The sequence below is a fragment of the Hippocampus zosterae genome, chromosome 2 (assembly GCF_025434085.1).
Source record: "Hippocampus zosterae strain Florida chromosome 2, ASM2543408v3, whole genome shotgun sequence".
NCBI lineage: Eukaryota > Metazoa > Chordata > Actinopteri > Syngnathiformes > Syngnathidae > Hippocampus > Hippocampus zosterae.
This window is the reverse complement of record NC_067452.1, coordinates 15,853,858-15,874,079: the sequence shown is the minus strand read 5'-3', so window position 1 is coordinate 15,874,079 and position 20,222 is coordinate 15,853,858. Positions and strand designations below refer to the sequence as shown.

Below are 20,222 nucleotides of genomic sequence, written 5' to 3'. Positions count from 1 at the left end.
TTATGATGGCACCACTGTATTTTAGAACTAACTTTCCTCTGTAGGCAGCCTTTGGCCCCGACAATTTGGAGGATACAAGCGGCCGAAATTAGTTTTGTCCGGGCTCTCCCTTAGAGATAAGATGAGAAGCTCGATCATCCGGGAGGGGCTTAGAGTCGAGCCGCTTATCCTCCAAATCGAGAGGAGCCAGATGAGGTGGCTCGGGCATCTGATTAGGATACTTCCTGAACGCCTCCCTGGTGAGGTCTTCAGGGCATGTCCCAACGGCAGGAGACCCAGGACACGCTGGAGAGACTATGTCTCTGGGAACGCCTCAGGATCCCCCAGGAAGAGCTAGAAGTGGCTCGGGAGAGGGAAGTCTGGGCTTCCCTGCTAAAGCTGTTGCCCCGCGACCCGACCCCGGATAAGTGCTAGAAAATAGATGAATGGATGGAATTTGGAGGATTTCATGGGAAAAGCAATACACTGGAATTGGAAGAAAACCTTTGTTGTCATAAATATATAAATCAGCATGTATTGTATTGTATAAATATTGTAACAGGTTTATGCACTATTTTTTCAGAAGGTATGCTTGTGAAGTGTGTTGCAGGCTGGTTTATATTGGCTGAAACATTTTTTGGACAATTTCACCCTTAATTCTTGTAATAATGCATGACACTGGAAACTGTCAAGCGAACAGCTCTGAGCTACTCAAAGTCTACCTCCTGTTGTTGTGGTCTGGACGTCTTCCTGCCTTGTCCTTCACTCATTTTCCATCCAATTTCCTGTCCAGAGGAAATTCGGCTGATATGCATAAACACTCAAGCAGAGGCAGAGGTCCGGAAGTGGGAAAAAAACGTTTTCCTTTTTGGTCACCTTAATTCTATGTGGCATTGTGTATGTGATTTTAAATTTCTTTTTTTGTCGTTTTTTTTTCTCAGACGGTTTTATAAGCACAACCCCATCCAAGTCAGGCCATCGTTCGAGATAAGCATCACTGACAGCCTTAAGCGCTGCCTCTCTTGCACCTCTGCTACACCAAGCACTTATTTCCGTAACATTTAGCGGCCCACTCGTTTGGTCCTCACCACCACAGCTCACAAAATTGCATATACACACACCATCCAATCCAAACTCAGATCCAGCGACAAAGCTGCTTTTGTTTCACTGCACTCAAGGAAAAAGGAATGGCACGCACATGACGTGCATGAATAACTGCAACCAACTGGCCAAGGACAACTTAGACATGCAACTGGTTTTGTGGGCATGTCAAATTACCACTAACAGAGCTGGTGCCAATAAGCATGCAGACTTTCAGTGCAGTGATGTAATTGTAATTGTTTTTGTGAAATTCTTAATGCAAGTGCAAAATGAGTAGTGTTAGTTCCCAAACATAATTCTTTTAGCAGTTTCAATACTTATAATATTTTTTTTTAAGGGGAGCAAGCATCGTTTTGCGTGGAAAATGCTTATTGGCAGTTTCACCTTACTTTTTTCAAGAAAATACGTGGTTGCAAAGTGTTCTTAACAAGGGAAATAACACTCAGTAAATCGTTGATCGTGAGCGGCTCCTTCTAGCGTGTGCGCCTTGGCCACCTGTGGGCAGTACAATGCAGACTAGCTGAGATACACTACAATGAGACATTCACAACAAAGCCCATTAAGCTTGCAGAGGATTTTTTTTTAAATCTTGTGGTATTGTCTGTCCACTGTTTAACTCCAAATATTGATTGCTGAAAGTGTACAACACTGCAACACGGTGTTATTCATGAGCCTGACCGTGGAGCTTATTTTGTTAGCATTAAGCTAAGCGGCCGTGTCATGTTCACAACACGTAATTCTCTTAGTTTTATGTTTAGTTTGACAATAAAGCTGTGAGTGGATTCAACCAACATGAAGCCTGTCTTTTGATCCATTGTTTCCTCTCTTCCAAACTGCTGCTTGTCGTGGAGTGAGATGAGTTGAGTTTACTGTCACCATACAGTGCTCATATATCAATTTCTATCCTTGCAAGACAACGTAAGTTGACTTAAACGAACCCAACAACAGCTCTCAATGTGTAGCTGTAGTCTAATTCCTTCTATTTAATATGTGGGCCCATGAAAGAAAACACAAAGTAAAAACCAAGAAAACTACAATGAAGATAACAATCACTTGCCAGCACCACTTTGATCAGTCCCCATTATAAGTATGATTCACACAAGTAATTGTACACACACTGAGTGACATAACGACCAATCGGCGGTGTTTCGGTGATTGGAATGACTCATCTGTAGAAAGCAGCCCATGATGTTACAGCCAGTGATGATTTTCAATGCCACCACGTTTGTCCAAAGTGGACACAAGACACTGTCGGATCATCAGCATTTCACTGCACCATCAGAAATTCTCAAGTGCAACTCAGGTTTGTCTAGATCAGGGGTGCCCATTATGTCGATCGTGATCGACCAGTAGATCAGGGACTGGTCCCAAATCGATCCGAGGGGTGTAGAAGAAAAAAATAAAGTGTCTCTGTGCATGTTAGTAATATATTTTTGTGTTGATGCACACTGCACCTTAGTCTCATTTCCACAAAAAATACTATAAACTAAACTAAATATACTAAAACTAAATATAAACTAAAATAAAGCGGGTCATCTTTAACCTACGGTGCCGTGTGACTGCGTCACCAGAAGTTGTTAGCGCTCAGCAGTCTGCAATTGTAGCATGTGATCAGAGTTGCTGCACTATATCTTTTATCGTTATCATTATTCCCATTCAGAGTTTGGTTTGTATAATTCACTGAGGGGAAAGGGCAAAGAATGGGAATCTGGAAGACCGAGAGAAGCATTTTAAAACGGTACGCATGAGCTACGAGATCGTTAACAGGCTGCAAAAGTGCATCGCATACCTCAGCATCAGGCTGTTGCTCATCATAGCATGTGTGTGTACGTGCGTGCGTGCGTGCGTATGTGGTAATGGGTTGATGCCGGGAGGGTGGTTGATCGAAAAGTAGATCTTCGGTCAAAAGTTTGGGCACCCCTGGTTTACATCAAGGTAATTATAGCAAATGGAAAACTAATTAAATAACTAAAAATTAAAATTAAGAACAAAACATTTTTGTTACCAACACAAAATAAAAATGACAACTAATTGAAACTACAAATCTTGCATTTATAAAACTAAAATTAACTTCAATTACAAGTATAAATGTCCTTTGTTTTCATTTTTGTCAATTCCTATCATACGTGGGCTTTCAGGGTTCATTTTAAAAGTATTTAATTTGGTATTACTGTACATGCTTAGCTACCTAAGAAGGAGAAGTTTGTTGCTTGTGAATCGTAATTTAATTTACTTTATTATGCAAGACTTCATGACCTTTTTTCAAATCATGCACGAGAAAAATATTGCCTACATTAAAAAAATAAAACCAATTGAACTAATACTAAAACCAATTTTAAAACTAATAAGAATTTAACTAAAATGACGCATTTAAAATATAAATAAATAGAATATAAACTGTTCGAAAAACTAATTAAATCGAATTGCTTTATTAAAATCAAAACAATATAAAAACTAACTAGAGTATAATGAAAAACCCCAAACGATAAATTTGCTGAGTTAGATCCAAAATTCAAAAATGACGAAATCAAGCTTCCCTGACACAGCCGAAACCTGAGCAAAATAATGTTTCGGCCGAGCTCGAGTGATTGAGTGGGTGCACCAGGCGTTTCACAGCCTTGACATGTCACATAAAGACTTAAAGCTGAGCTCAAAGGTTTTGATAGCTGTGACTGGTTAGGTGAGGGCCAATGTTTGAACGTGTATTGTGACTTGAGAGGCTTCGGTCATGGTCAGGGGAGCTTTCAGGTCCTACCTGTTCCTTCTCTGGGCCGCTCCCAGTCCAGTCCCTGGGTCCTCCAATGGCCTTGGACTGGCCCCCTTTCCTCTTGGCTTGATGGGAGGTCCGCCTCAACGTCCTCCACGAGCTGCACACACAGAGGCCTTTGTCAGACCGTGTCCTGCTCTCCTGGAGAAAGTCTTGCCAAGAGTGCCGAGTGATTATGGTCACATAACCACAAAAATCTAACACTTGCGCTTGTATTTTTCCATAATGTCCTGGATGGCTTTCCTCCTTTCCTCCGTTTGTCCGTGAGCAACAATTCAGTGGAAATTGTTAAGGGCCGCCCTTTGCCAGAGTCATCCAGCCAAGGTTTCAATCTTGATAACTTAGCAGGCGCAGAACTCAGTGGTGTGTATTGATGGTTCCTGTCAGATCGGGTTTCAATACAATACTAAAATAACCATTGTTCCATGAAAAAATATAGACTGTATATTGTTTGAGGGAAATTTAACAGCAGACAGTCTGTAGTAACATAATGCCAGATGCTTTGAATCAGGTGTGTTGGAGGAGGGAGACATCAAAAACTGGCAGGAGTTGGGGTGTGGAGAATTGGACTTGAATGGGCACCTCTCCGCTAGATCACAGGTGTCAACCTCTGGTCCTCGAGGGCCAGTGTCCTGCCTGTTTTCCTTGTCTCCCTGCTTCAACACACCTGATTCAAAAGATCGGGATCATTATCAGCTCTCCCATAGAGCTTGCTGATGAGCTGATCAGTTGGATCAGGTGTGTTGCAGCAAGGCCTTTGAGGACGGACTTTGACACCCCTGCTTTCGCCGATATCGGTGTGAATGCGACTGTGGATGCTTGCTTGTCGATGTGTCCCCTTTGACTGGCTGGCTACCGGTTCAGGGTGCATCTACCTTTCCTTTCACCTAAAGTTGGCCAAGGATGGCTCCAGCTTCCTTGTGGCCCAGATAAGATCAAACGCCATAGAAAATGGATGTACAAATGCCGTTTCATGCCATAAACCCCTTATTACTAGAGAAAGGTCACGATAATAAAATGAGATCGTTCCAGGTATTTTATTCCGTTTAAGCATCCCGGAGACAAATCAGTCAAACACACAAATGGGGCAGGAACATATCCACTGATCACCTGTCAATTGAAACACATGTTTGTGGAGAAGCTAAAGTGCCAGCAGGAACATTAAGATGTCAACCGCACGCTCCAGCACAAGTTTGCGACTCACCCACTGTTGATTGGGCAGTGCCACTGAAGTGAGCATGTCAGCTATGGCTCCCAACATCTGGTCAGTGCGTCCCTGATTCTTCTGAAGCGGCTTCATTCTGGTGTGCTGTTTGTCCTGCAGCTTCTGTATTTATTTTTTGGTTGTTTTTTTAGATGACTGGAGCCTGTGTGCACCAGACTTCATGCGAATGATTGGTTCTGGCTGAGGATCAGGCGACGTGCACTTGCGCAGAAGCTCCTTGTCGATCCACCATGCATATGTGCGATGCGAGCCCAAACACACCTTCTCCTGAAAAGCACCTGAGCAAATACGCATACGAGATTTATTTGGGCCTCCTTGCCCTCTCTTCATTTGCGTGTGTAGCCTCTTATCAAGTTTGCCGTCCCGTCCTGTTCTTCTCTTATAGTCCAACTGGTGAGCGGAGACTCATCACCCTCCCTGGAATCTTTCTGGCTAGTTCTTCATTGGCTGCACACGATCACCACTCCTAACTCCCCCCTAACTCTCCTCCCTTCATCTTCCATTATTTTTTTTCCCTTGCTTGTGTGCATGAGGTGGATTCCTCGCTATTTGTGCGGCATGTCTTCTTGCCTTTCTTTGGAGAGTACCTCCATTTCTTCTGTCCCTCTCCACAAAAGTTTCAGCCAGTGACACAAAGTGTGTAAAGCCTTAAGCGGCCGGGGCAGCCCCAAATAAGGTATCCACACACAGCCCCTGAAGCCCATCTATTTATGATACTAGCATCAATTGTACCAAGATCTGCTACTCAAGTCAACTTGAAATGCTCACTCGTTAAGTGTTGACGATCAACTCATAATTTATTGATGCAACTGATTTTTTTTCAAAAACAAGCAAAAGTTGAGTGAAGACACGGTCATTGTTCCAACAATGAGAGTCCATGAAGAACAAAGTTACTCAAGTCTCACTACTGTTACCAATAAAGTGTTCTTTCCAAAGAAGGCTGTACATCACACAATAAATCCTTTGGAAATGATGAGTCCCATACTTCTGCTGAATAGAGAAATGAAAGAATGAGTCATATTTCTGAATAGAAATATTTTCTTGGGGGGGGGGGGGATACTGTCTGTCTATCTATCTATCTATCGATCTATGTGTGTGTGTGTGTGTGTGTGTGTGTGTGTGTGTGTGTGTGTGTGTGTGTGTGTGTGTATACATCTTTTAAGTAGCATATACAGTACATCTCCAAAAATGTACCTGGATCCAGATGATTTTATTTTTGCAACCACTAATTAAAATTGAGTTATTAAATAAAAATATTTAAGTTCTTGAAAATCCTGCGAGAAATTGTGCATTGGGATTTTTTTACTCATAGTTAATAGTTAATTCCAGCCACAAAGCTCTCCACAAACATGTTGCATTGAACCACATAGACCTTATGATATGCAGTTAAATTATCATTCTTTTTTCTCCTGTTTTTAAGATAGTATTATTTCTCGATGGAGCTTGGACGGCATGTTGAAGTGGGTGTTTTTTCGGTCAACAAAAAGAGTTACTGAAAGAGTCAACTTTTGTTTTTTTTTTTTTTAAACCAGAGCTTGTTCTGCTGTCCTGTAGCCATTGTTCTGCATTTTTTAGAAATGTTCCCTCGTCTGTCACAGGTCAAGTTATTCTTGTCCCATCCGAGCCTCTGGGACATCCCACAGATGAACCATGACAAATGGTAACATCTCCCAAAGTGTCAGTCTCAAATGGAGTCAAATAACTTAAGCACATCTTTCACTCTTTAGGCTGTTGACGTAAAACAATGTGATCCGCACTAGAACAGATCAAGTTGCTGCACAGGCCCAAAATTGCTGCTTTCTTCCAAGTGGTATAATAATGTGTCCTTGAGCCAAGCGCAAACATCGACTTCACAGACTAATAACTTTCTCTCAATGAATACAGTCGGTTCTTTGCCCTTGCTGACTAACCCCCATCCCATTGATTCCAATAGCAGACTGGGATTCTTTTACATGGAAAAGTCTGAGTTTTAGTGCTGGTAGCTGCCTTGGACAAAGTGCCAACAGTCTAATATTAGCGGAGCACATGGCCGTACACAGAATCACTCACCGAGCAGGCTAAACTTAGTGCTGTGTTTCCCAAGCCTCTCGTCGTCAACGTCTTCTTCTCTCACACTGACCTCTGCTGGGTGGATTCATGCCTGGTGGGGGCTGGGAGGGGGGGGGGGGTTAACTTCAGAAACCAGAGTCCAAGGGAGGGGGCCAAATATACTAGAACAAGTGTCACGTTAAAAGTTCATTAATAAAGGGTGCCCGTGTGTGTGCATGTGCGTGTAAGTGTGTGTGTGTATGTTAATGTATGTAAATGTTTGTGTCAGGCTACTACTCCCTTGTGTTCAAAAGTGATATTGCATATATTTTCTCCACTCAATTGCAAATTGTGAATATTTTGAGTTGGTTATCATGAGCAAATTAAATAATTATTGGAGCATATCCAAACCTGCTAAAAGGTATCAAGGTCCTCATGCATGAACTGCTGCCAGTGCATTCGCTTTTCAGAAATGAGCTTGGAGCAAAGTTGTTTTCAGTCATTTATTTGTTTTGTTTTGTTTATTTTGTCTCAAATGTGATGCAGAGGTTTATGAGGGAGGTCCCTGCCAGAGAGGGCAACTAAAACACGAAATAATGTACTGATGTTCTTCCTTTTTATGGTCAGGAGTCATGTCGGTTCTGAAAAGACAAGAGCACATTGTGAGTTGAGACGAGAGACAATGACCCATTCTTCATGACCCAAAGTAAAGTAAATAAATAAATGTATAAAATACTATATTATGAAGCAATAAAAATCCTAGCAGTGTTACACGTGGACTTGTTAGAGGAAAGAATGAGGTATCTTTTCATAGCTCAGTCATTGTTCTCTTTTATACGAACTTTCACCTAGAATTACATCACATGACATCCAAAGATTGGGCCAATGAAAAATACACTGCTAGCAAATCAGTTTACGTACGAACGCCTTGAATGCTGATTCTGATTAGTGCTGAAGAGAGTTTACAACTGGATCTTCCAGTTGGTGTTGGAACTATGTCCACATTCCAGGACCGGTTCAAGTTTGAAGATGAACTGATGCTTTCAGTTTTGGAACTCACTTTCATCTTGAATTGTGAGTTTGAGGGAGACATTTGAGGCTTAGCGCCACGGCCAATGTGCCATCAGGTCCGAAGGACTTTAATCCTGTGCATGTGACAAATTATTTTTTCTGTTAAAAGTTACATTGTTGGCAATAATGTTGTCCTTTTTTTTAATGAGTTGCAAAATGCATCTTCAATCAACTATCTTACACCATACATCATGACAACTTGTGCAACATGCCATATGTTCACACTCTGTTTGATTGCTTGTAACTCTGCAATGACATGAACGCGTACCTGAGACTTTGATCTTTCATTTGCGACACATTTTGTTTTTATATGATGTATTGATTCCGAGAAATATCTCAAAGGGTAAAATGTGTGACATCAAGTCCCGCTCTCCCTACATTCCAGAAGCTGTACTCTTTCATCTTTTACATACAGAACACCAATTAATACTTCTGCTTTTACTACAGTAGTCTTTTTTATCCACCTATGTGTATTTGTATTTAAGTACAAGGTATGAGTACTTTTGCCACCTCTGCCGAAGGTACGCTATGTAAGTCTAAACATTTATTGAAGCACAGCAGATAAGCATGAATCACTGACAAGTGGGGCATTTCAATGTTTGATCTCAGGGAGGCAGGCTTGATCTCCAATTGAGCGGAAGTATTGCACAACCGCAGGAGCGCAGCAGCAAGGTTGCCAGATAACGCAACGGGGGTTAATCTGTTGACAAGCGACATCTTTGACAGCATGTGAGCGAGGCCCTGATGCTTGTTCATGTGACGTTCCTGTCCACATTCAGACAGCAGCTCCGAAGCAGAAACTGGCCACAAAATTGACGGAACCACAAGTTGAAACAAAATGGATCAATCTTGAGGTGGTTTCCTGACAGAATGACAAATCGCCATATTCACTAAGTGTGCTAAACTGCTGGTGGCAGCCTTGGACGACACAGAAAACAGCAGTTTTCAATGCAAGATACAAGACTGCTGAGGGTGTGACAGCCAGTGTCTATTTTTAAACCTGCTAAACCAACTTCAGCTATGTTGAAGGCCAAATGAAAAGAGGAACTTTGGCGTCTTGAGATAAGGGTTTCACTTGTCCCGTGACCGTGCTTGTAAGTCAAATCACAAGTTTCTCAAATCATCTTTCCTCGTTGAAATTCAAGGGAAATGCCATTTATCATGCTTCAAGCCCCAGCGCTTCACTCTTTTCACAATGCTACATCCTCATTCCCAAAACAGAATAAATTCCTTTTTTTCTTCTTTTTTTTAAATGAAGTCTTGGCCTACAACTTTAAAGGAAAGGCAGATGCCCTCCCTGACTCTATCCGGCTGGTTTGTGGGTGTGCGTGTGCGTGTGCCACAGCATGTCCGTGGGTTCCCATGCGTGTCATCTGTGTCAAGGGAACAATTACCACCCAGGGTCCCCGGGCTTAGCGCAATACCAGGGTTGGATTTGTTTGTCCCAGCAAATGGATTTGCATATGAAAAAACAGAAAAAATACAAGAGTGCCTCCCAAGACAATTTGCAGAGCTGGGAAGTGCCTGCGATTCAGTCACAGAGTTGATTTGGCTTGTGAGAGGTTCGGTCTGATGACACAACAGACGGGCCGAGGTGGCTGCGGAGGGACTGAGAGAGCTGTGGAGACAAGTGAGAAAAATGAGCAAGCGCGAGAAAGATGGGATCATTGAGGGTGGGGTCACCAGACTAGCTCAGCAGACGGCGAGGGGAACAAGGGTTGCCGCTGTGCGTTTGGTTTGCTTAATCGCTAAATCTTCTCTAATCGGGATGAGAGGGGGAGAGCATGCTGCCTGATTTAAGACTGCACAGTCTGTATCGGGACCTGCAAGGAGGACAGACACCCTAGGTGCCCATTACAAGAGACGGAGGGAGGGGGCAGACGAGAGCAACAGACACTTTGGGGAACTTCAGACGAAGCCGTTTTTTTCAAAGGGAGGGAAGTGACAAGATGCTTTCAGCCATCAAAAAGAAGGGGACTCTCAATGGATGGATTCTTTCAGGGTGAGAATTTTTGCTCGCACCTAAAAGATGCTATATTTGATGTCGGGGAAGATCATTTTAATTTGTGCATTGGAGTCAAGAAGGCGAGGCTTATGTCTGCAAGTTTAAGGAAGCTTAAGCAATAGAGAGATGAGACAGAAGGTACCGTTTGGCAGGAAGTTGGAGCCACAACGCAAGTTCAACTTCAAGAAAAAATATATGGTATACAAATGTAAAGTTTTGCTTGAATGACAGAAAAGTTGTCATGACTGCACTCGAATAACTCATGCTGCATAGCCCATCTCTTGTTCTTATGAAGACTTGTTCAATTTTCATATTAGTGAACTAGTGTGACATCAAACGTCAAAACAGCTAGATGCCCATTAAAAGACCCACGTAAAAGAGCTTTACTAGTTTTTGCTTCCTCTCTTTGAAAAATATTATTTCAGTCAGGTCCACATACAGTGGAAGTAAACCGTTTTTTTGGGGGGGGGGGGGTTGTTGTTTTTTTAGATAAATTACATTTTCACTGACTTCATACATATTCAACATGTTAAGTACATGTTATATGCTTCACTCAAAGTAAGCCATCTCCATTATTAGCTCCTCCACCCAAACCACATGTCCTTGAAGGACAACCACTGACTGAAGCTTGTCCGAGGGCTGCAGGTAAAGATTTAAGCCTCCATGAAATATCAGAGCCCATCAGCATGTGATCTAGAACCCTGACTCACCCCTTTCTGTCATAAGGCTGCCAAGAGGCGTCACCAGCAGACCTGCCACATGTCACTTAGCAGCATGGCCCAGGGCTGGACGATCTGACTCACAATTCCCCACTTTGAAATGAGAAGAGACAAAAATCTTGAAAAACAAACTTCAAAATGTTGTTTGTTAAACGCGCCATGTCACCTAATCAGTGCCGAGGATAAATGCACAATAAGATGAACTTCAAAAATGAAATCTGATAGCATAAAAAATATTTGCCTGAGATGGGCTAATTCATATTTTGAGAAGTTCATTATTATCAGATTCAGTGTTGTAGAAAGACAGTAGTTTATTTTGAGAGCATAACAATATGGAAGAGGAACTACTTTGGTAGAATGGCCCAAATACATCAACGGTGATGTCTCCCACCAGACCATCAGTCCACTTTTACAGTTGATGGTCTAAGTCAAAATTTCTGCCGGTATCCACTCGTGCTCCTCTCACTTCAAGTCCGAAGTCTGAAGCCTCTGAGCAATCCTATCAAATCACTCACTAAGACAGACTTTTAGCAGCTGAAAAAAAGCATCCGGGCTGAAGGGTTGAAAGCGTCAAACAGACCAGGAGAAAGTTATCCATTCTTTTCTCTCCAGTGGACTAGATTATTGTAACGCTCGTCTCCCTCAAAAGAGCATCAAACAGCTGCAGCTCATCCAGAATGATGTAGCTCGGGTTCTAACCACAACAAAGAGATCATGACATATGATTTCAGTCCTAAAGGCTTTACGCTGTCTCCTGGTAGTAGAATCGATTTGAAAATTCTGCTACTGGACTTCATATCACTGAATGGTTGGATCCTGAAAACATTAAAGAAACGCTGATTGAATATAAACCCAGTAGGGCTCTGAGATCTGCAGATTCGGGCTAATTAGTGGATCCGAGAGTTCAAAGTGAACATTTTGAAGTGGCAGATAGCTGTTGTGCGGGACCAACAAAGCTGCCTTGCATTGCCTCTTGCCTGAAAACGGTCTGGCCGAGTTTAACAACGCTGGCAAAAGGCGCGCTGTACAGGCAGCTTATGCATCAAGTCAATTGAACTTACAGATAAGTGGGGTTGAAGTGAGGTGAAGCAATTCATCCTCTTTAGGCCTCGGACAAGCCCTCTCAGTTCACCTGGAACACGTTCGTTCACCACAAAGATGCTCCACTCTATAGTTATCACTGAAGCCAAACTGGAGTTTATTTCAAGTTGATGAAATACACTGCTATGGTGAAAAATGTGCTCCTTTGGAATATGTGCACCTTTGTGAAAGGAGATGTGCTCTCTTTGGTTGCTTTTGAAGGAAGGCGCCTGTGGCCTGTGGCGGTTTGTCCAAAAGCCGGACAGGGAACTTCTCTTTGTGTCCTTCTCAACATCTTTTCTTTCCAGGTGAGAATGGCACACAGAAGACAAGACGCTGAGCTGTGATCCCGGCAGAGGGGTCTGGGCGGCAGGGTGCTCATGGCCTCGACACGTGACGACCCCCACTTCGGCACTGGCCCGTGTGAGGATTCTGAGATGAACCTGGATGATTCAGACTCTGCAAGTGTCCTCACTGACGACTCAGTGCTTCCTAACTTTGAAAGAGACGACACGTATGCAGAGTCTCCTAAAACAATCTATGAGGCATGTCTTCGCAACGATCCCATCTCCCTGCGAAGGATTCTGGAGAGAGGCGTGACCAAGGAAGAGGCCATGGAGTTGGACATTAACGGCAGGGTGAGAAACATTGCAATACACTCCAATGCAATAGATGTTATTACAAACATAATAGCGCTCAACCTAATCAATACCATGTAAGTCACTCGGTATTTCAAACAGCTTTTATATTGGACCTCACTGTGTCCCAAAGGAAGTGTGCGTGGTAATGTACAAACTCTTTGACTGCTCCTTTCTCATGTGTGGCCTATCAAATCATGTGTGGCCCTATCAAATATGTGCCATTTGCTTGTTGGAACTTTGTCAGAAATCAACTGAAAATGTGTCTTTTTTCAACTCTAAATCTAGTAATACACATGTTAAGCTACTCAAAATATGTATTCCGCCATCTCAGGCAAACGTTTTGATGTCGTTATTTTATTGTATTTGATTATATTTGTGTGTAGTTGGGTCATGGAGTGACACAAATGTGTACCAAAAAAAAGGATGATTTAGAAATTGTTCCATATGACAAAGTCTAGTTCTAGAAAGCAGAGACAAATGCAATTTTCCACTTTTCAAGATAGACTGAATATATATTTTAAACAGACACTCCTATAAATAAAAAATTTGATGAGTGCTTCTCACCCGACCCAGAAAGAAGAAAACATTTGGTGCTCCACCCAGCACTCTGCCGTGACTACAAATAATATCATTTAGCTCCAACGCAACTGCATAACATTGTGTATTAAAAAAAATATATATATATATATATATATATATATATATATATATATATATATATATATATATATATATATATATATATATATATATATATATATATAGATAGATAGATAGATAGATAGATAGATAGATAGATAGATAGATATATATATATATATATATATATATATATAGAGATATATAGATAGATAGATAGATAGATAGATAGATAGATAGATAGATAGATAGATAGATAGATAGATAGATAGATAGATAGATAGATAGATAGATAGATAGATAGATAGATATAGATATAGATATAGATATATAGATATAGATATAGATATACTGTATATATCAAAGAATGATATATAGATCAACGTTCAACAATAAATAACTTGAAAAGCATGCTACCAGGGGTCATGCACCCCGCCTGTCATTGCATGGAATTGGATCAATGTGCAGGACACTACTCAGTAGTTTATTGTACATTTATACATTTCCTGGTGAACCAAATGGCACATTTTTGATAAATTGGGCCATTTATTGGCCCATTTTGATTATTATTTTTTTATGCCATGAAATTATCTTAAATGAAATGTTATTGTCTTATATATGTTTCATTAGACTTGTGTCAATGTGAAAAAACACCTGAATAAAAATCATATACTTTACACAATATAAATAAGGTCCACGAAAAGCGTGAGTCCATTTCTTTTTTGGGGGGGGGGGGGTGTCAAACCGTTTATACGTAGCTTGTCTACATATTTGCCCATCAGACTGGACTAATGGTGGCTGTGAGCAAAGGATTTGTGGACATCGTCACTACGCTGCATGTATGCCCACTAATAGACATAAACCACCAAGACAATGATGGCAACTCTGCCCTCATGATTGCAGCCCAGGCCGGTATGTTGCAACTCAATTGAGACACCACACACGCACGCCTCCATTCATTTCAATGTTGTCTTCATGTCTCCTGCAGGCTTCACCACTATTGTCAACTACATCCTCAACTACTACTCTGGTGTGGACACTGAGGTCAGGGATCCTCGTGGCTTTACCGCCCTCATCAAGGCAGGCATGCAGGGCAGAGAGGACTGTGTGTCGGCCCTGCTCATGCACGGTTAGTTCAAACATGGCCTTTGCCTTACGTGCATGCATCAGGGGACAATTAAAGCTTCTGCATCTGCCTAAGACAACACCGAATAGTACCTGAATTGCAGATTTCTGTCACAAGAAGCCCCTTATACATAAATGGCAAGTGAGATTAATTTTGCTTGGCAAATATGACCTTGCAGATATCTGAAATGACAACTTTTTACAGGAAGATTGTAGTTCAATCTGGACAAGACTGATGTACCAATATCTACAACACATTTCCAGTTCAGCTGTTAGACCTGTGATGGGCAATTACTTCTGCAAAGGAACGACAAAACAACCCGAAACACTTGCCAAGGTGGCAACCTCAACCTGATCTGTATTATTTTGTGTGTAGTTGGATTAAGTGTGGTGAAACAAAATCATAAGCGGCCATCAAAATTACATCTTGACAATCCACGCGAAATTATGAATCAATTTGTGCATCAACCGCAAACTCACATCACAACTGCCAAATACTGTATATAGATAAGTGGGATGTATATTATTGAGAGTGATGTTTAATGATACGGTGATGATTTATAAGAGACCCAATTTGTACCGTGTATAAAACTGTAGATTTGCACACAATATCATCAGGCCAAATTATCTTGGTCCTCTTCCATCTCATGTGCAGGAAATTAAAATGTTGCTGGTATTAGGACCACTGTTGTCATTTTTGCTCATCTCTTTCATGGCAAAACAGTCACTCGTGGGGTGTGAAAAGTTGCTCAATATGACATATTTGACACAAGTACTTGCTTAACGTCCACACGCATGCACATAGATTATGTGCATGCTTTGCGTTATTTCTGCTTTGACTTCATGATCACTATGAGGGCCAGTCATACACTAGATGTGGCACCCGGGCCCATACTTTGCCCAGGATGGTGTTCAATGAAAAAAGGTCTTCCTGTATAGCAGTGGTCCCCAAACCTTTTCCTGTGAGGGCCACATAACTTTTCGCTTCTCAGATGGGGGGGCAGTTTGTAACAGCAAAAGTGTGACTGCAAGACTACCTAGACGTAAAAATGTATTGTTTCCCAGAAACCCACACAAAATCAAATAACTCGCGGTATTAAAGACGTATTTCTTCTGGGGACAAACTCTCCTTACCGCTGCTTGCTATCAGTTGAGCAAACCGAAAGCTAGCCGGAACAGATGGCTGGTTCAGCTGAGCTTGGCGTACAAATGTATTTTGCTGAGCTAACGTTCCTCTTTTTAGTGTTGACAGTTTGTCTGCTCTCATTTGCCCATGCAAAAAATCATACTTGTTGTCCTGACGGGATTCATAGTGTCTCCGCAGATTGTATTCTTTGAATACCGCCACCGACAGATCAGACAGACAATCTTTTCTTTGCATTGAAAAAAAAATCTCAATTTTGTGTTAAATTCCCTGTATTCCGAATTATTTTTCTTCTCTTTCCTCACCTTTTCTCTTTGAGATGGACGGGTTTAGGATTTTTTTTCTGTGGTTGCCAGATAACGGCACAGACCGCAGAAGGATGGAACAAATGTCACGTTATATGTGTTTATGAAATTGTTACTAGCTAACAGTTAATCATGAAAATAGTTCATAACTAAGGAATATTTTATTGCAAAAGCCAAATTTGATGATAAAATAGAAATTAAATGAAAAATGAAATGAAAAATAAATCAAAAGACTCTCTGGTATTGTTCACGGGGGCCGGACCAAATGTGGAGGCGGGCCGGATTCGGTCCCGCGGGCCGTAGTTTGGTGACCAGTGCTGTATAGTCTAAATCAGCGGTTCTTAACCTGGATTCGATCGAACCCTAAGGGTTTGGTGAATCGGTCTCAGGAGTTCGACGGAGCCTCTGCCATGGAGGTTAAGACATACCAGACTCAACATGTCAATTAGTTATGACATCACTGGCAGCAGATGATCACATTACATTGCTTGTCCAATCTGTGTGGCGGGAAATTTAGTTCGCTCAGCAGCCAACGTGTGAATGTCGTAATAGTACGTGGTAATTTTTTTTAATTATACTTGTGTCTGGAAATTTTAATTTCTTTTTTTTTTGTTTCTAATAAATGCGTTTTTTGTTTTTTGTCTTGAAGTTGTAAAAAGTCATATTTTTGTTTTTCACTAATGAAGAGTTCGGTGAATGCATAACCACTGGTCTAAATGTTTGAATGGGTGAGTTCCAAAAGTGTCCACATGGTAGCGTTATTGGACTGCATGTAAAGCCATCTATTCATTTTTCTCGACGGTTAATTTTTAACTGGGTCGCTGGTGTGCTCAAGCCTATCCCAGCTGACTTTGGGCGAGAATCAGCAATTAATCACGCCATATGTCTTGACATTAGTAAACATGTGAGCGCTAATATTTGACTTTTTTTTGTCACGCACAGGTGCCGAAATGAATGCAATGGACCATGTTCAAGCTCTTGGTTTGAAGGATTGGGTCTTGAAGACGGGAAGATTTGAGACGATGAATAGAATCCGCTATCTACAGGCTCATCCTGTGGCTGAGCAGTTTTGTGAGCGCTACACACCTGAGTGGCCGCAGCTCAAACAGCTGGTGGCCACTGCCACCAAGACCACAAGCCAGAGACTGCGGCAGCGCTTAAAGGACAGCTTCACCTTCAGCTTCCCTCTGGACCCCCAAGCCAACGGGGTCATGGACCACATGGTGCGCATGACCACAAGCATCCACAGCCCCCTCATAGCCACGGCTTGCCATCCACTGTGTCCCAGCAGCCCCCCAGAAATCGGGAAGCGGCGCTTTGCCGTTCCCGAGCTACTTGAAAAGCACAGCAGCAAGGAGCTGGAGGAATGCACGGTGTCTCATAGCAACGCCTCTCTCACTGCCTCTTTTCCCAGCACTGCATCAGTCGCCTCGGTATACCTGACCTCCTGCTGCCAGGAGGCAGAGCGCAGGGACAGCGCGCCAGTCGGGAGCATGAGAGGCTTCATTGCCCGCAGCGTGGCGCACAGGAATAGCATCTTCCCCACGGGCTGTGTCCCCAAAATTGAAGTGACGAAATCTGGCGAACCCACCCCAAAGAAAGAGAAGAAGAAGAAAAGGCAGAAGGGCTACTTGGAGCCTCCTGTGTGGAAGTACAAGGAGGCCAAGGAGGAGAAAAAGAGGGAAAAGAACAAGGAAATACAAAGAGAGCAAGAGAGAATATCCAAGGCGTCCAAAAACGAAAACAAAACATGACTCAAATTGGAAGTTTCCACAGATGATTGTTGATTCCTTTGAAGACTATTTGGACAAAATTTGTATCCGCTGCCGCAGTTAATATATGCAATATTGAGTGGATTCACAAAACATGCCCAGTCTTCCATTCAATTAGGTTTGAGCTATTTCTTATTCATGAATTAAAACATAAATGAGTAGTCGAGCTGGGTGGTCAGAGTGTTACCTACGACTGTGCTGGCATTCTTTTACCCTGTCCCTGTACACTGAAAATAAATACGCCTTCTAAATTTGAAACACTACAGGGAAAGGATTGTTGTGAACAATTCTGCTCAATATGAATGATTAACAAAATTGCCATGTCCATAGAGTAAAATGAGGCTTCAAAATCATGAAAAATGCCTTTGTCACCACTGTCAAATACTGTGGGCATCTGTGATGAAAGGCTCCGCTTGCTGGAATGAAGCCCACCAGGTCACGGCGGCGCTTTGCCCGCCATGATGAGCGTTGCCAGACACCAGCTAACTTATAAGCTAACAGGCTTCCAGGCTCCTCTTGGTTGCCTGAGGGGCGGCTGGCTCATCGCCCAACTATGTCATTGAGCTTCAAGTTTTACTACAACGGGGGAGGGCATATCATGTTGGATATCCAAGCACGGATTTGGAGGTCATGCTAGCCATAGTTTTCAGTCTTTCACATCAGCAGTAATTATCTACAAACAGGTATGATGTGCTCAGAAAAGGTTCCTCAGAATTATGAATGAAATCACCACATTGACACCTAACAATGTGGCCGTGTTTGAGCATTTTTAATCTGAAATGATAATGGAAGCCATATTGAACATGTAGTATGCTGGATATTTTGGTGAAAGAAAAAGACAGGAGCTGCTGTAGCTTTTGCTCTGTGTACAACCTATACTGGAGCATCTACCAGATGCCTTTTATGTCCTCATGAGAGGATTTTTATCACATTTCTTAAACACCTCAGGAATCTCTCTCTCTCACACACAATTAGTTCTCACTGAATTTTACCAAGATGTTTTGGACAGTTCTATCTTACCATTAAACAGTTTGGGGAAAGGCCATTTTCCGTTCCCAGAAAACAAAGTAAGGTTTACAATAGGCATGCTCATATGAGCGTGGTGTGGGAGAAAAATCAAGGCACAAATATTCTTGATTCTATGTGTTGCGCTTATTAAACACAGACAAGTCCGTCGTTCCAAACGTCACCGAGATTGTTTCTCTTGCGAGATCGCAAGAGTGTATTGATTCTGGTGACTAAACCCATCATGTATGGCCCATGCGTTGGGATCATTACATTGAGTGGCTACTTATGTGTTCTTCTCAATGTGCAACAAAAGTTAAAAACCAAAGACATTGGTGTTGTTGATGTCATCATTTTTGGATTGTTGCATCACATTAGATTATTATTAGTATAATGTGTCATTTCCTCTTCACCAGAGGGAACTTGCTGGCTTTAGGTCAGCGCTGCAATGAATAAATCCCCAGAGTGCTCTGAAGGAGCACATAAGATCAGTAAGTAAGGCGTGACCTGGGCCAAGTAGTACGTAATTAAACCAGTGACAATAACTTAATCAATGTGACTTAAAGCGTTTCGCAGCCGAGTGTGAAGCGTTTGGGATGAAGATCAGCACCTCCAAATCTGAAACCATGGTCCTCAGTCGAAAAAGGGTGGAGTGCCCCCTCCGGGTCAGGGAGGAGATCTTGCCCCAAGTGGAGGAGTTCAAGTATCTTGGGGTCTTGTTCACGAGTGGGGGCAGGAGGGAGCGGGAGATCGACAGGCGGATCGGTGCAGCGTCTGCTGTGATGCGGACGTTGTATCGGTCTGTCGTGGTGAAGAAGGAGCTGAGCCAAAGGGCCAAGCTCTCAATTTACCGGTGGATCTATGTTCCAACCCTCATCTATGGTCACGAGCTATGGGTCGTGACCGAAAGAACGAGATCCCGGATACAAGCGGCTGAAATGAGTTTTCTCCACAGGGTGTCCGGGCTCTCCCTTAGAGATAAGGTGAGAAGCTCGGTCATCCGGGAGGGGCTCAGAGTCGAGCCGCTTCTCCTCCACATCGAGAGGAGCCAGATGAGGTGGCTTGGGCATCTGATTCGGATGCCTCCTGAGCGCCTCCCCGGTGGGGTGTTCCGGTCATGTCCCACCGGGGGGAGACCCCGAAGAAGACCCAGGACACGCTGGAGAGACTATGTCACCCAGCTTGCCTGGGAACAACTCGGGATCCCCCGGGGAGAGCTGGAAGAAGTAGCTAGGGAGAGGGGAGTCTGGGCTTCCCTGCTAAAGCTGTTGCCCCCGCAACCCGGCCCCGGATAAGCGGTAGATGATGGATGGATGGATGGATGGATGGATGGATGGATGGATGGATGGATGGATGGATGGAATGTGACTTAAAGTGACAACTGTACAGCTAAAGTTATACTCTCAGATTAAACTAATAAAGACTATTTTCCTGAGATAAAGTGAAGGCAAGTGAATGTCTGTGTAAAATCCAACGAGCAACGTGCTCTTATTTACAAGGCAACTCAAGTGAGAGCCTCCAGTCACGTCGACGGCCCAAAGCAGAGAGATGACAGTTGGCGGCACTTCCATAACTACAAACACCCTCTGTTGCTGCCATAAATTAATTACACAACT

The 20,222-nt window shown here is 42.7% G+C and overlaps 3 protein-coding genes across 4 annotated transcripts in view; 2 read left to right on the top strand and 1 right to left on the bottom strand.

Moving 5' to 3' along the window:
- arhgef25a (Rho guanine nucleotide exchange factor (GEF) 25a) overlaps nt 1-5,531 on the bottom strand; it is a 51,696-nt gene extending 46,165 nt beyond the window's left edge. For both annotated transcript variants that reach the window (XM_052058428.1, XM_052058429.1), the window contains exons 1-2: nt 5,052-5,531; nt 3,836-3,947 (exon numbers count right to left, since the gene is read on the bottom strand). In XM_052058428.1, the coding sequence (XP_051914388.1) occupies nt 3,836-3,947; nt 5,052-5,147 (208 nt within the window). In that variant the 5' untranslated portion in view covers nt 5,148-5,531. The remainder of the gene's footprint in view (nt 1-3,835; nt 3,948-5,051) is intronic.
- LOC127596218 (uncharacterized) overlaps nt 1-19,916 on the top strand; it is a 138,091-nt gene extending 118,175 nt beyond the window's left edge. The window contains exon 2 of the mRNA XM_052058466.1: nt 19,209-19,916. Within this exon, the coding sequence (XP_051914426.1) occupies nt 19,233-19,901 (669 nt within the window). The 5' untranslated portion in view covers nt 19,209-19,232 and the 3' untranslated portion in view covers nt 19,902-19,916. The remainder of the gene's footprint in view (nt 1-19,208) is intronic.
- ankrd33aa (ankyrin repeat domain 33Aa) lies at nt 9,762-17,866 on the top strand. Its single transcript, XM_052058439.1, has 5 exons — nt 9,762-10,173; nt 12,284-12,613; nt 14,038-14,167; nt 14,244-14,384; nt 16,772-17,866. The coding sequence occupies exons 2-5, from the start codon at nt 12,356-12,358 to the stop codon at nt 17,581-17,583; spliced, it is 1,341 nt and encodes a 446-aa protein (XP_051914399.1). The 5' UTR covers nt 9,762-10,173; nt 12,284-12,355; the 3' UTR covers nt 17,584-17,866.
- Nucleotides 19,917-20,222: the final 306 nt, after the last annotated feature.

Bases quoted from the DNA above. Each gene is read 5' to 3' on its own strand.
- ankrd33aa (XM_052058439.1), top strand. From the start codon at position 12,356: ATGGCCTCGACACGTGACGACCCCCACTTCGGCACTGGCCCGTGTGAG. The intron at 12,614-14,037 runs GTGAGAAACATT...TTTGCCCATCAG, and splicing joins AGTTGGACATTAACGGCAGG to ACTGGACTAATGGTGGCTGT. The intron at 14,168-14,243 runs GTATGTTGCAAC...TGTCTCCTGCAG, and splicing joins CATGATTGCAGCCCAGGCCG to GCTTCACCACTATTGTCAAC.